The sequence below is a fragment of the Eptesicus fuscus genome, chromosome 5, assembly GCF_027574615.1.
Source record: "Eptesicus fuscus isolate TK198812 chromosome 5, DD_ASM_mEF_20220401, whole genome shotgun sequence".
Taxonomy (NCBI): domain Eukaryota; kingdom Metazoa; phylum Chordata; class Mammalia; order Chiroptera; family Vespertilionidae; genus Eptesicus; species Eptesicus fuscus.
Genome location: NC_072477.1, coordinates 40514913 through 40529776, shown reverse-complemented (window position 1 = coordinate 40529776; position 14864 = coordinate 40514913). Strand labels below are relative to the sequence as shown.

Here is a 14864-nt window from a genome sequence, read left to right as displayed (position 1 = left end):
AAATCCATGTCCCAGTCCAGGAGTAAAGGTGCCACTTTTGAACTGTAAGGAAATGGTAGTTACATTCTATATCCTTATTGTGCTGGTTGAAGCCAGCTTGGAAATCAGTGCTTATATAAGTCTCCATATCCTACATTTCTTGATTCTCAAAGGGGAAAGTAGAGAAAATTGTATTTAATACTGAATAATGTTTTAAATTCCACCAATGTCAGATTCGCTTCCATAAGGGGAGAAGATAGCCATATAGCACAAGTTGAATGTAAACATCAAGCTTCTTCATACTGCACTGATTGTGTGCTGAAAGGTGTTTATCATATTTCTTTTCTAAGTCTTGACCAGATGATTGATGGTCAATAAAATCAATACAACTGCTTGTTAAAAGCACCACAGATTTCTCTGTGCCGTGTAAGATTTATTAGATTGGATGGAAGTCCAATATTACACTTGATTTTATGTTACTAATGCTCTTGGGATAACATGTGTGTGGGGGGGTGGGTTTGGCATACGTTACACTATTTCATCAATTTCATACATTGGTGTATCTGGGTGATGGCATGAATATCTCTATGCAAAACCTACTACACAGTGGACTACACACATCTACAGCAAAATCACTTGTTGGTTATTTGTACTGACGGAAAGAAACTGAAGTACTGATGATAAAAAATGGTAGAGTATGTTATAGAGTCATTTCCCTTTGGCTTTTGATGAGTTGTAATTACAACTGAACCTGTGTATATTTAACTTGCCAAGCATTTGCTCCCTACAAAATAAAAAAGCCTTATTAGGTAGAAACTGTTTAACTTCTGATATTCACATTTGTTTCTCTTGGCAACCTGCCTTGTTCATAGACTAAGTAATGGTTTAGACCAGTGGTTGGAAAACTGCGGCTCGTGAGCCACATGCAGCTCTTTGGCCTCTTGAGTGTGGCTCTTCCACACGTGCGGGCATGCACGTACAGTGCGATTGAAACTTCGTGGCCCATGCGCAGAAGTCGGTTTTCGGCTCTCAAAAGAAATTTCAATCGTTGTATTGTTGATATTTGGCTCTGTTGACTAATGAGTTAGCCGCCCACTGGTTTAGACTGATGACACCACAGGTCAGAGGAATATGGCCCTCCCACAGGCTGTTACTGGAACATGGGAGAGAGTGGTAAGTATTTGGTGTCCAACAGTTGCTTCTAAAACTGCAAGCTGCAAGCAAAGTAAGGGTGAAAAGAAGATAAACAAAAATCTCAAAAAAAGTTGAAGTGATGCTCTCTGGCTGGAAAATCAGCTTCACATGCACAAATCAGCGGTAGATGAGAATTAACTGGCTAATGACAGAGGTGGCTATTCCCACACCACACAACAATGTTGAGCATTCTACTTCCCATGCTAATTCTTTAAGAAATATTTCATTCTTTGATCAGAACTAATAGTACAAAACATGCAAGGCTTATGAGGATCAATGTTATCTGGCAGTGCTTAAGTTCATTTTTAAACAATAGGCTTTTCCAGTTCATAGATTCCTTTAAATATTATGGTAAAAAGCGGGTCAGGCATATATTCTTGAAGAGGAATACATGTATTTTCTTTCAAACACCTTTGCAAAAGGTACAAGAGAAAAACTGAAAGTGAGTATACAGCAGATACCTGCTTACAGGTTTAAACATCTTTTTATGTTTTTGCAGATAAACTTATAAATGTTTTTGGTCTGCAGAGATAAAGATACTTAAAATGCCAAAAAACACACACAACACACTAAAAACCATCCTCTACTTATTCTTTTGTCATTTCTGCCTAAGAAAAAACAAACAAACCTATAGTTTTTGGTGCCCTCTTAAGTCTTGTACCTGTCTTCTGCACCCACCTAACCAAAGGGGCGGAGCCAGGACCCAGACGTCATCAGTAAACACCTGACTCAAGTTGAGCTAATTGGATTTTTTCTCTAAACTTGAAAATGTGAACTAAGAGACACTAGTCAGTGCAGACTTGAACTGAAATGTCGTGCTGAATCGGGGCTGGAGGAGTCATGTAGGGCCTCATGCAAGCTAAGAAGGCCCTCTGAGAGAGAGAGAGAGAGAGAGAGAGAGAGAGAGAGAGAGAGATGATATTATTTGTTCAAAATATTCTCTGCCCACCTCTACAGAACTCTTCTCTTGTGCCTCTCTCTGTTAGAAGAGTGTATTTCCTGCACCACAGACATCAGGTTGGGCCACATGACCTGTTTGAGCCAATGGACTGTAAGGAAAGTGCCATGTCACATCTGAGTAGGAGAGTAGGATCTTTAAGTGCCATTGAGTGGTTCTGCTTTGTTCTCTTTCCTCTGCCATAAGTTTGGCATATCTCAAATACACTCTTTCAGCCTAAGTCCAAGAATAAGGAGGAGGAGGAGGAGGCCACAGCTGAGTCTCAGTGGGCATTGACATTAGTAAGAAATTACATGCTGTTGTAATTCACTGAGATTTGGAAATTGTTTGTGACTGCAGCATAACTTAGTCCAAACTGATGAATATGGAGAGTGAACTTAGTTTCCAGCTTTCTAGTTCCATTCTCTCTGTGAGTTGATTATGTTTCATTTCCCATGAATTCCTCTGATCACCTAAGTGGGTTTATAACCAACAATCCCTCATGAAAATGACAAAAATGATATTATTTAGAACTATTTCATTCTTTTCTTTTTTTAATATATTTTATTGATTTTTACAGGGAGGAAGGGAGAGGGATAGAGAGCTAGAAACGTCGATGAGAGAGAAACATCGACCAGCTGCCTCCTGCACATCCCCTCCTGGGGATGTGCCCGCAACCAAGGTATATGCCCTTAACCGGAATCGAACCTGGGACCTTCCAGTCCGCAGGCCGACACTCTATCCACTGAGCCAAACCGGTTTCAGCTCATTCTTAAACATTTGTCTTGCAATGAATCTTATCCTGTGTGCCAAGGTTCAGTTATATGCATACACACACTTTGAGAAGTGTTTAGGGAGAGAAGTGCAATTTATTATACTCATGGTAAAGGTAAATTTTGTCTGTGCATTATCTTATTACTTAACTAGAGGCCTGATGCATGAAAATTCATGCAAGAGTAGTCCTTCTCCGCCCCCCCCCCCCCCCCCCCCAGCTGCCAGCACTGGCTTCCCTATGGCACCTGGGACCCAGGCTGGCTTCCCTCCAGCCCAGCTTCGTCAGGAAGGATGTTCAAAATGACGTCCAGAAGACGTCCAGTCTAATTAGCATATTACCATTTTATTATTATAGACTAGAAGCCCGTTGCACGAAGTTTCGTGCAATAGACCTTCCTTCACCTGGCTGCCGGCACCAATTTTCTGCCAGCACCAGTTTTCCTCTGGCCACCTGTGGATTGGAGCACCTCCCGCCAGCGCGATCGGCCACCCCGAGTTCCTCCAGCACCAGTTTTCTTCTGGCCACCCGCTGATCAGAGCGCCTCCCGCCAGCACGATCGGCCACCCCAAGTTCCGCCACCGGCGCCTTCTGCCAGCCCCATGGGTCCTCCTGCAGGTCGGCTGTTGGGGCTGGCGGGAGGAGCGGGGGGCGGGGACTCATGAGTCCCCGCCCCCCGCTCCTCCCGCCAGCCCAATCAGCCACCCCGAGTCCCGCCCCCAGCCTCCCACCGGCCCAATCGTGGGCGTAGTGGAGTGATGGTTATTTGCATACTTCCCTTTTATTAGGTAGGATAACAGATGGCTGTGATAATTTTCTCTTACTTTATGCATACTGTGATTTGACCCTGAATTCCAATTAATAGCATCTTTTTGTGGCATATATAGTAAGAACAATTTATAATACTTCAATGTAATAATAATATCTTCACTGGAGAATCTGAAAAAAACAACAACCTGAGTCATATCAGTTATCAGTTTTAGTTTCATTATTGAAAAACAAGATACCCTCGTTTAATATACAAATAAACCTTTATGTAGCATTCTTATTCCCTGAGCTTAACTCAACTGAGTTTTCTCTCTGGACCTATAATGATGGAGTTCACTCTTTTATGCCACCATCCAGACTTTGTACTACACTCTGTGTTCTGGAAGGAGCAAGCAAAGTACTCCAAGCTGGGGGGTGAGATTTTTATGTAGTAGTTGTTGACTAGTGAGACAATAACTTCTGTTTTATTAAAAAACCTTCTCCTGGGTCAAACTGAAATTAGTAAGTTATAAACATTTTTTTTTTCAAAATACCTCCACAATATAGTTTTAGCTCCTTTGCATCCTTGTGGGTAGGAAGCCAAGAGAGATTATGAGGCTTGCTTTACGTTACCAGCAAGTAAGTGGTAACATCAGATCTGGAACCCAGATCTCCTGTCATCTAGTTCTTTCCATTACGTCTCAGTACAAGGAGGAAAATTTTGTTTGTCTGTAACAGTCTCCTTCATGTCTCTAAGAATGTTTACATTGCACACAGAATGTTCTGACTGGACTAGAAGTAAACTTCTTAAAAATTAAAAAACATGAACATATGCTACCTGTTACATTTACCATGGTAATGTCTTAGATTATATTGTGTTTACTGCTAATATATAGTTAACTGAATATCATTTTAGTTACATTAAGTAACACATTTTCCTACAGAAATACTTGATGAGATGTCACCATACTGCAAAGCAGATATTTTCCCCCAAATACTTTGAAAAGCAAAGCATAACAACTGATAGTTTATTTTAAAATGTTGTAAATTGCAAATCATCATCAACAACAACAAAAAAGAAGATAAAAATATCATTTGAGACAAGATTCAGAATAAATGAATAGTCAGTGTTTAGGATGCAAAGAAAAAGTAAATCCTTGCTCAACAGCATAAACACAAAACTGGTCACAAATATATCACTGATTGATAAAACACATCAGGAATTCAAGAATAATGTTAGATTTAGGAATGTGAATTGCTAAAAATTACAAAGTAATAATAATGATCACAATGACCTATTTGAAAGTATCTACAAAATGATTTGTTTTGTGTGTGTAGCAATACTTTATACCAACCTAAGTTGGATAAAGGAACATAACAAGTGCTGATACTAAATAAAAACTAATAGCAGATATTTATCTTATAATGTCTCTTCTTGCATTGCAATTTTTCATGGATTTTGAAAGTCATATGTATCTGAAAAGTATTTTAATTTGGTCAGTTGACAACTAATATATTTTAACTAGTTTTTAAAACTACTTAAAAATAACTTCAGTCATTTTTTCTTGAGTAAGATAATGACTTAGTGCCCAAGGAAAATATTTATTCACGAGAGGCCCGATGCACGAAATTTGTGCAAGGGGCTCGGCCCTCGCAGCCATGGCGACTTGCCTTTGCCCTCACAGCCCTGGCTTCACCTGGAAGGTCATCCGAAGGACGTCTGGAAGGTCGTTTGGCTGTCCAGTCTAATGAGCATATTACGCTTTTATTATTATAGATAAGATTTCTTTTATCATTAGAAATGGCTAATTAACATGGTAGACTGTTAATGAAAATTTTCAGGTCTAGTAATCACCTGTGTAGAGAACTAATTGTCCAAATTTGGGAGAATTAGTTAGTGTAAATCTTTGCTCTTTTATGTCTTAAAGAGCATAAAAATTCCAGCCCATGAGCTTTTTGTGAGGATAGAGGTATCATTATATGAGAAAGATCCAGCATTAACACATTAACTACCCTATTAAATAGATAACATGGGGGAGTAATGTTTGTTGTTCATCAACAGATGGTAAGTGAATGTTAAAATCTGTCATCCTTCTTTCTTATTTTTTCTTGGCAGTTTAATAATCCTGATATTGACTGACCAAATTTATACCTATTTACTATTTTGGAAAAAATCTGCATAAGATCAGAGAAGAAATCATCTTTAAAAACAAACAAACAAACAAACATTCCCTTCTTAGCCTATTTAAATCTCAAGGGCTTTAACATCATTCTTTTTTTTTAGCAGGCATCTAAATTTCAATCCAGTCCATATCACAGAGTCTACTCACAGCTTCCCATTACTGATAAAACAAATGGTTTAACATTTCAAATCTGCATGGGGCTAGACAGATTTAAAGGTTGGTGGTTTTTTTTTGTTTGTTTTTTTAAGTCTTAATGGATAAAGTACTGTAGGCTCTTGTTCACAGAAAAATAATGCTATTGTTTGACCATCCTAATTAGTGTGTGGCTCGAAGTTCTTTTTTTCCAGATAGGGTGATTAATTTCTTAGTTCCAAGGATAGAAAGGCAATTCAACATAGCAGTTTAATAGTGAATGCACAAAATTAAATAAAAACTGACTGTGAACTAAATTTTTGAAAACACTCAAAATTGTCATTTAAAAACATTTAAATTGGAGCATTTTCAAAATAATGGCATGTGCCTAGTGGAACTCAAATTTGTGCTGAATTAGATCTCCAGCAAAACTAATATGGTTTAATAGGTTATATGTCAGAACACAAATGACTGTAAATGTGGTTTGTGTGCAATTAATATTGAGTTGAGAAACCCTCCCTGATTGCTGAAAGTGGTGTTTTGTGTTTTTTTTTTTTCATTCTGTAAATAAAATATCAATGGCCTCTCTCAAAGGCCAGCCCTAAGGAATGCTGGGAAATCCTGAGTGGGGGCATAGCCGAGGGGACTGAGCACCATCTTTAGGCCCTGCCTTACCCCTGGGCTTGCAATTAAATGATGTGAAGAAACCCTCCTACAACAATCTGGACCCCTGCCCTGCCCTCCCCTCCACACCCCGACTGAATGGATTACTTAAAAAGTAGAAGTCAAATTTATGTACATCTCAAGAATGGTTCCCTTCCTTCCAAGCTCTGTGGACATAACATTATAAAGATCTCTTTCCTCTTTAAAAAAAAATTATTTTTATTGATTTCAGAGAGGAAGGGAGAGGGAGAAAGAGATAGAAACATCAATGAGAGAGAATCATTGATTGGCTGCCTCCTGCACACCCTCACGGGGATTGAGTCCACAACCTGGGCATGTGCCCTTGACTGGAAAGGAAACTGGGACCCTTCAGTCCGCAGGTGGAGGCTCTATCCACTGAGCCAAACCGGCTAGGGCAGATCTCTTTCCTCTTGAAGCTTATTCTCTAGTGTATGGGGATGGAGGGAGAGGAGGGAAGCAATAGACATACAAAAAGAACATAATTAAAACATATCGTATGCCAGATAGTGATAATTTCTATTGAGAAAAATAAAGTAGGAAGGAAACTAAAGGATGTCTGAGGTGGATGGCAGCAATTGTGGTCAGGAAGATCTCCCAGCAAAGGTGACATCTGAGCAAAGATCTGAAGGAGGCAAGCGAGTGCGCCACTCAGATATGGGTATAGCATTTTGGGGAAGAGCACCCTAGGCTGAGGGAGCATCAAATGCAAAGGCTCTGGGGCCAGAAGGTGCCTGGTGTTGGCTGAGGGACAGCAAGAGGGACATTGTGGCGGGAGCAGAGGGAATGAGGAGGAGGAAAAGAGATTGATGAGGCAGGTCAAAGGGGAACAAGTCATGTAGGTCTTGGTGGACGCGCCATCAAAAGAGACCAGAAAGATAAATCTGGTAACAGGTGTCTCAAAGTTTACACAGAGGAAAGGGATAGAATCTTGGACAAATGGGTGTGTGGGAGGTTGGCAGGACGGGGTTACCCTGGGAGAGACGCTTGCCCAGCCGTCAGGCCTTGACTGCGTCTAACCTCAGGTTTGGCTACTCCAGCCACAGGTCCCCTGGGGAGGGTCGGAATCTAAGCCTGCAGGCCCAAGTGCCAAGGTGACCATAGGATTTCCCCACCCCACTCCTCACTCCTCTGCCTCCACAGCCCCCAAGGCAGCCCCTCCAGCAGATTCGCGGCGTCTGGGCAAGCGCGGACTCATCAGTATTCCACCCGTGGCTTTCTCTCGCCCCCACGGAGACTCGTGGCGCCTGCCAATCTAACAGCTCCAGCCCACCGAGGCCCTCACCACCCAACCGCCCCCACCTCCTCCCCAAGGACCATGGCTAGAGCCCAGCAGCCTGCTTTGCCCTGGAGCGGCCCTGGCGGCCCTGGGCACTGGTGCTGCTCTGCCCAGTCACGCAGCGCTTTCCTGCATGCTGGCCTCAACCGCAAGCGGCACGTCTGCAGCGGAGAGGGGGCGCCCTGCGCCTGGATCACCCGCAACGCCCCCGGGAGACCCGCTCTAAGGCATCCCCGCAACAACTCTCTGGGGATAGTCAACTCCAGTGTGCTCGGTTTGAAGATCCGCCTGCGCTTCCTGCAATGCACCAGACGGGGGAAGCAAATGCTGTGGGCGCACCTGCATTGCGCCCCCGCTGGGATGCACTGTGCGCAAAAGAAGAGGACTGTCTGCGAAAAAACCGAAGGATCGGAGGCGCGGGGAGTTAGGGGTGGGTTTCTTAGGACTCACCTTGTGCAGTTTCCACATGGCCCCCAGAGCCTTGACTTCGTGGCTGGAGTGTTTGCCCTCCTCCAAGCACTGATAGCACACGGGCATCTTGCACTGCACGCAGTACATGCTGTGGTTCTCCAGCTCGTGGTCTGTGCAGGTGGAGACCTTGCGCGGGCTCAGCCGCCGGCTCACGCGGCCCTGGGCCGGAGGCACCAGGCGGTGCTTGGCTAGGGGGCCCCGGGGCGGATGGCAGCGAAGGCGGCACGGGTCGCAGTAGAAGACATCGCACTGTTCGCACATGACCGTGGCCTCCTTGGGCGCCTTCTCGCAGAGCTGGCACTTGAGGGCCGCGGCTTTGCTCTGCTGGTAGCGGTCAATCACCCCTTCCAGGACGCGGTTCTTGGGGAAGCCACGGAGACCCCGGTCATCCAGGATGAGACTGCGGTGGCACTGGGGGCAGGTGATACAGGAGTTGCGGGGCACCGGGGCCAAGGCCGGTGACAGGTGGGTGGCCGGTGGCGGCATAGCCGGGGGGAACACGCGGACTCCGTTGGGGGACTTCTGGCACGGAGTAGTGGGGGCGCTGGCAAAACCCCCGTAGGAGCCGTAGCCGCTGTCCGCTTCGCTGTACAGGCTCATCTTGTCTAGGTCCAGGTAGTCATAGTCGGAGACCCCGGAGCCCGAGGCCCGACGGCTCTGGGGGGACTCAGACTCCGGGGTTTGCACCAGGATGTTGCGAGCGCACGCCTGACATAAATTGTGAGAGCAGGGCAGGATGATGGGCTCCCGATAGAAGGACCCGCACACGGGGCATTTTAACTCTTCTTCCATCTCTTCCATGGGGACCCGGCTGGGAGCGAGGCAGCCGCGGCTGCAACCGGCAACTGAGCTGGCGAGGTGGCCTACAGGTCTGTCGCGTCCAGCACCTTGGCCAGCGGCGGCAGCGCGTCCCGCGTCGCTGAGACGCGGCGGACTACCTGTGAGACGCTCTCCCTGTGAGCAGAGCTACTGCACCGCGGCGCCCGGCCAGCCGGGGACCGCCCACTTCTGCCCTCCTAGTCCCGCCCCTGCCTGTAAACAGCGGCCTATTGGGCGACAGGCAAGGAAGCGAAGCTATTATTGGCCAGACGCGCCGCCCCTCCCCTCTCCTCCGCAGGCCCTGGTGGATTTGGTGGAGGATCTGAGGACGGGGGACGTCTGCGCTCCCCGCTGCATGATCTCAGGAGGGGGCTGGCGTGGGTTGGCGAGGGGACTCGGAAGGAGGAATTAGGCGATATGACTCATCCCTCGCCCCGCTTTCTTCCGACCTCCGGTGCAGTCACCCCGGAGCTGGGGGCGTGAGAAACCCCTCCCCGCAGCGAGTAGGCTGGCGGAGGGGGCTGGTGCTTCTCGCCAACAGTCTGTGTTTGGCTTCGAGCAGACGCCCCCTTCTTCTTCCGCTGCTGGCAGCCTTGGCAGGCCCTCGCTGAGGCCCGGTTTTCTGTATGGCAGCCGGGCTTTTGTCCCCCTCGTGAACCCGCTCCCGCATCCCGGGGGTCTGACGGCGCCTGGAGGGAGCCAGGGCAAGAGTCTCTTCCAGTCTCACCCCCAGGCCCTGGTGTCCAATAATATGGGCTTCCTAGAGAGTTAAGCTAGGTGACCGATGTCAAGGCTCGTTGTATTAATTCAAACCTATGCCCCTTCATTTCCCGCTTTAACTTCGGGCTGGGCACAGAGGCTCCTTAAGGTGTGGTGTGAAACGTGCCCCTGTCCCCTGTTCGCGCTCCCTGCCTCCCAAAGCTGTGTCCTCGCCCCGCTCTCTCTGCCCTGAGCCGGAAGGACCTTTGGTTCCATCGAGGCAGGAATGGGTTGCCTGTTCTTGAGCTCCCATAGTTCAGCAGCTCCGGATAAATCACTGTGTCGCTGTGGAGTCTCAATATTTGGCTCCAATCAACATTATTCAGTGTCACGTGGCCTGAGCATTTACCACAGCTTCAGAATGGTGAGTTCTTTCTGTTTCCTTAAGGGATGGTGATGCGGGGGAAGAAGATGAAGAGGGTTCAGGTATTAGTCCTCATATAGTAAGCACCCTTCTTCCTCTCCCCAAACATTGCTGGAGATACCTGGTTCTGCCCCTTGCCTGCAGAACTGTTGAATTGATGATAGAGAACAAAGAAAGGAAAAAAGAAAGAAAGAAAAAAAAAAAAAGCCCTAGCTGATTTGGCTCAGTGGATAGAGCTTCGGCCTGCAGACTGAAGGATCCCGCGTTCGATTCCGGTCAAGGGCACATGCCCAGGTTGCAGCTCGATCCCCAGTAGGGGGCATGCAGGAGGCAGCTGATCAGTGATTCTCATCATTGATGTTTCTATCTCTCCCTCTCCCTTCCTCTCTGAAATTAATAAAAATATATTTTTTAAGAAAAGGAATAAAAATCTTTGAGTAAAATGACATTAGTGACATGGCTGCCTTTTGCAAATGATTCATGAAATAACAAACACTCTTTCTAAGTTCTAAGAAATGTTTCGATTTTCCATCTTCCCAAAAAGAGATAATTTGATTACATGCAGCTACATTTAAAACCACTTTACTGCCCAGAAAAAAAAAAAAAAAAGGAATTTTTATAACCCCGCCCTTGGAGAAATAGTCCAATAAACTAGGTTATCTTTCCACACTTTTTTCAATGAAAACAGCACTTGATCACTGTTTGGGGAAAATGTTCTTATTGTTATTTAAAGTTACACTGCCCTGGCCAGTGTGCTCAGTGGTTAGAATCTTGGTCTGCACACCAAAGGGTGGAGGGTTTGATTCCTGGTCAAAGGCACATACCTAGGTTGTGGGTTCCCTCCTGACCCTGTGGGGGCACCTGTGGGAGGCAACTCGTCTTTGTGTCTCTCTCACATTGAAAATTTCTCTTTCTCAGTCTCTCTCCTCCCTTCCTTCTACTCTCTAAGGGAAAAAATATACTCAGGTGAGGATTAACAAAAACAAAACAAAACAAATAAACAACAAAAAGTTACACTGACCACAAATGCTATATGATTTATTTTTAATCTGACTTTCAGAGCATCCAAAAGCTTATGTATTCTGTTTACATCGAATTTCTTCATGTGGGCTTGGAACATCAGTATCTATAGGATACATCTATTTTAGGGGTCCCAAGATAATTGCTAAAAACAAGAAGGTAATTATTAAGAAACTGTTAGAAGTGTTAGTACCACTCATAATTTACAATCCTTTCCATGACTTTTGTTTGCATTTGGCCAAAAGTCATAATAGCCTTGAGCCAGGGCTTTGGACATTTCAAGGTGAGCAGCTGTTACTCTTTTTATGAGTCTGAACTTACCACAGGATACCATCTGCTATAGATCGAATGTCTATTTCTCCCCAAAATTCATACCTTGAAATCCTAACTCCCAAGATGATGGTGTTAGGAGGTGGGGCCTTTGGGAGGCGATTAGGTCAGGAGGGCAGAGCCTTCACGAGTGGGATTAGTGTTCTGATAAAAGTGGCACAAGAAAGCTCCCTTGCTTCCTTCCACCATCTGAGGAAGCGGGCCCTCACCAGATACCAAAACTGCCAGTACCTTGATTTTGTGTTTTCCAGCTTCCAGAACTGGGAGAAATAAAATTATGTTGCTTATAAGCTCCTCAGTCTGTGGTATTTTGTTATCTCAGCCCAAACGAAGGCACCATCTAAGAGGTCTGCTTATTAGCAGAAAATGTATGCTTAGTTCAAAATAAAGGATACCAGTAGTTGTAGGGAATGTCAGTAGTGTAATATGCTATTGGGCCCTAACCGGTTTGGCTCAGTGGATAGAGCATCGGCCTGTGGACTGAAGGGTCCCAGGTTCGATTCTGGTCAAGGGCATGTACCTTGGTTGCAGGAACATCCCCAGTCGGGGGTGTGCAGGAGGCAACTGATCGATGTTTCTCTCTCATCGATGTTTCTAACTCTCTATTCCTCTCCCTTCCTCTCTGTAAAAAAATCAATAAAATATATATAAAAAAAACAACAACAACAAAAAATGCTGAAGCTATAAAAAATATGCTATTGGTTTCACAAAGACTCAATAGAATACAGATTTATAATAAAGGCAATGTAAATATATTAGACTAGAGGCCCGGCGCACAAAATTCGTGCACGGTGGGAGGGGGGGTCCCTCAGCCCAGCTTGCACTCTCTTGCAATCTGGGACCCTTGGGGATGTCCAACTGTCGGTTTAGGCCTGTTCCCTGCATGATCAAGCCTAAACTGGCAGTCGGACATCCCTCTCGCAATCTGGGACTACTGGTTCCTAATTGCTCGCCTGCCTGCTTGCCTAATCGCCCCTAACCACTCTGCATGTCTGCCTGATTGCCCCGAACTGCTCTCCTGCCTGCCTGATTGCCCCTAACCATCTCTGCCTCAGCCGCCGCCGCAGCGGCTTCATCCAGAAGAACATCTGGAATGACATCCAGAAGGTCGATCAACTGTCCCATGTAATTAGCATATTACGCTTTTGTTATTATAGATCTATTATGAAATATATTGAGATGATTTAATTGTGAGATCTATTTGGTCAAGAATTAGCTAAATCAATTCCAGGAAAGCTCTTAAAATGACTGTTATTTGTTGATTGTTCCCTCTGCACTAGGCACTGGATTTATTCACTTACACACATTATCTACTTCAATCTTGTAATAAAAAGAAGAGGTGGGCACACTTATCCCCATTTTTAAGATGAGTAAACTGAGGATAAGCAAAGTACTCAATGTCAATATCAGTGAGACTAGGATTTGAACCCAGGCACATGTAAGTGTGTTCATTTATCCATTTGTTCATTCATCCATTCATTCAACAAATTCTGAGTTCTACTCTATGCCATGCTCTGGGTGTGATAAAATACCCCAAAATGATCTTTGTTCACTTCCATGCTATTCTGCTTACCTTTCCTGAGTGTTTATTATTTTTCTTGAATTAATTTCATTAAAATATTTTTGTAAATCTTTGAAGATTTTACCTTCCTGTTGCACAATTTGGCCATAATGGACTTTAAAGTCCCCCAATGAGTCTAAAGGGAAATAAACATCTGAATATAATTGATGATATTATAGAAATACTATAGGGAATATCTTCTCTCTTCCAGCTGGTGATCAGCCATGCTCTGAAGCACAAGGATTGTTATTTCATCACTCCTGGGGTGAGTGTAGATATACCTATTTGTGTAAAGTGCCTGATTATTTTCTACTCACCCACATGAAGTTCTTTTGCAATGAGTTGAACAAATTTAAAATGTCCCAGCAGAGTTTCTAATTTTTAAAATGACAAATGTTTACCAATGAAAATTTTAGGTTGTTTCCTATTTGCTTTTGACTACAATGCTTAATTATTAACACAACAGTCTCTTTAATTCTAAAGAATGACACTCAGAGAAGAAAGCGTCTCCCCTCATTCTCTCCTGGAGTTACCAATTTTTAGTTGTAGGGGGAGAAAAATCAGTGAAAGGAGCTGACTCTAGACTCTGGCACTTTAAGATTCTCTGACATAAAGATAAAAAATGCTGTATTTACGTTGTGATTAATGATATTGCTGAGTGTCTTTTGTACAATTTTGCATTATTTAGAAAGTAATGGGGATGATGTTCTGTTCCAAAAGAGATCCAGAGGAAACTTCTTTTTATGGGGTTATTTAGCCCATCAATATTTAATTTTATACTTGCTATATTTGTGCCATCCTTTAGTAATTTCCATATTTATTTATTGTTGGTATTCCTTTGTCTTTTAAATTATGCAATTATCATAGTAAATTAAGAGTGTTTTGCTTATTTAGTACTACTGGATGATGGCCTTATTCAAATTTTGTAGTATTTCCAACTATAAGTAACATATTATTAATACTTTTTAGAAAAGGTAGATAGGAGGAGAATCTGGGAAGATGGAGGTTTAATGAGTCTTGTATTAGGGTAAGAGAGTTGGAGGATAAATCCAGGAGCCCCAACTTGTGAATAATAGGAATCCCAGAAGGAGAAAAAGGGCACAGATGGAAGAAAAAATCACAATTGAAAAAATAATTTTCCTGAATCCAAGAGAGAGATGAGATTATAGATTGAAAGATTTTAGAATTACAGATGACTTTGATGAAAAAAGACCTAGGCATCTACAGATACAATTCTTGAACTCTGAGGAAAAAAAGAACATTCTCAAGATGGGGAAGAAGAATTGTTTGTATTACAATTCCAGTAATTGCTCTTTCCTCAGAAGTAATTGCCCAACCTGTGAGAGGTTCATCCCACACATGCCCACACTGTGTTCAGTTAAAGACCCAAGCAAATCCCCAAGACATCTGAAACGTTGTCTAGTTCTTTCCTCTCTGCAAATTCTAGCTTCCTTGACCTTCCCTAAATCCAATATCTGTCTCCTCAAGTCAGGCAGATTGGTGGGCTTGGCTTGGTTCCTCTTTCCCACGTCACAGTTTGGAAACTGCCGTCGGGTAGAAAGCCTGACTGAAGGCAGGACTCACCTCTTCGCTTTCTCTCAGGAATTACAGTCCTATACACATAGGACCAGGATCA

The 14864-nt window shown here is 44.1% G+C and overlaps 1 protein-coding gene across 20 annotated transcripts in view; it reads right to left on the bottom strand.

The window, feature by feature from the left end:
* Positions 1–9176, bottom strand: part of TRIM9 (tripartite motif containing 9) — an 88781-nt gene extending 79605 nt beyond the window's left edge. For all 20 annotated transcript variants that reach the window (XM_054715491.1, XM_054715496.1, XM_054715492.1 and 17 more), the window contains exon 1: positions 8355–9176. In XM_054715491.1, coding sequence (XP_054571466.1) covers positions 8355–9176 — 822 coding nt within the window. The remainder of the gene's footprint in view (positions 1–8354) is intronic.
* Between the last annotated feature and the right edge of the window lie 5688 nt (positions 9177–14864).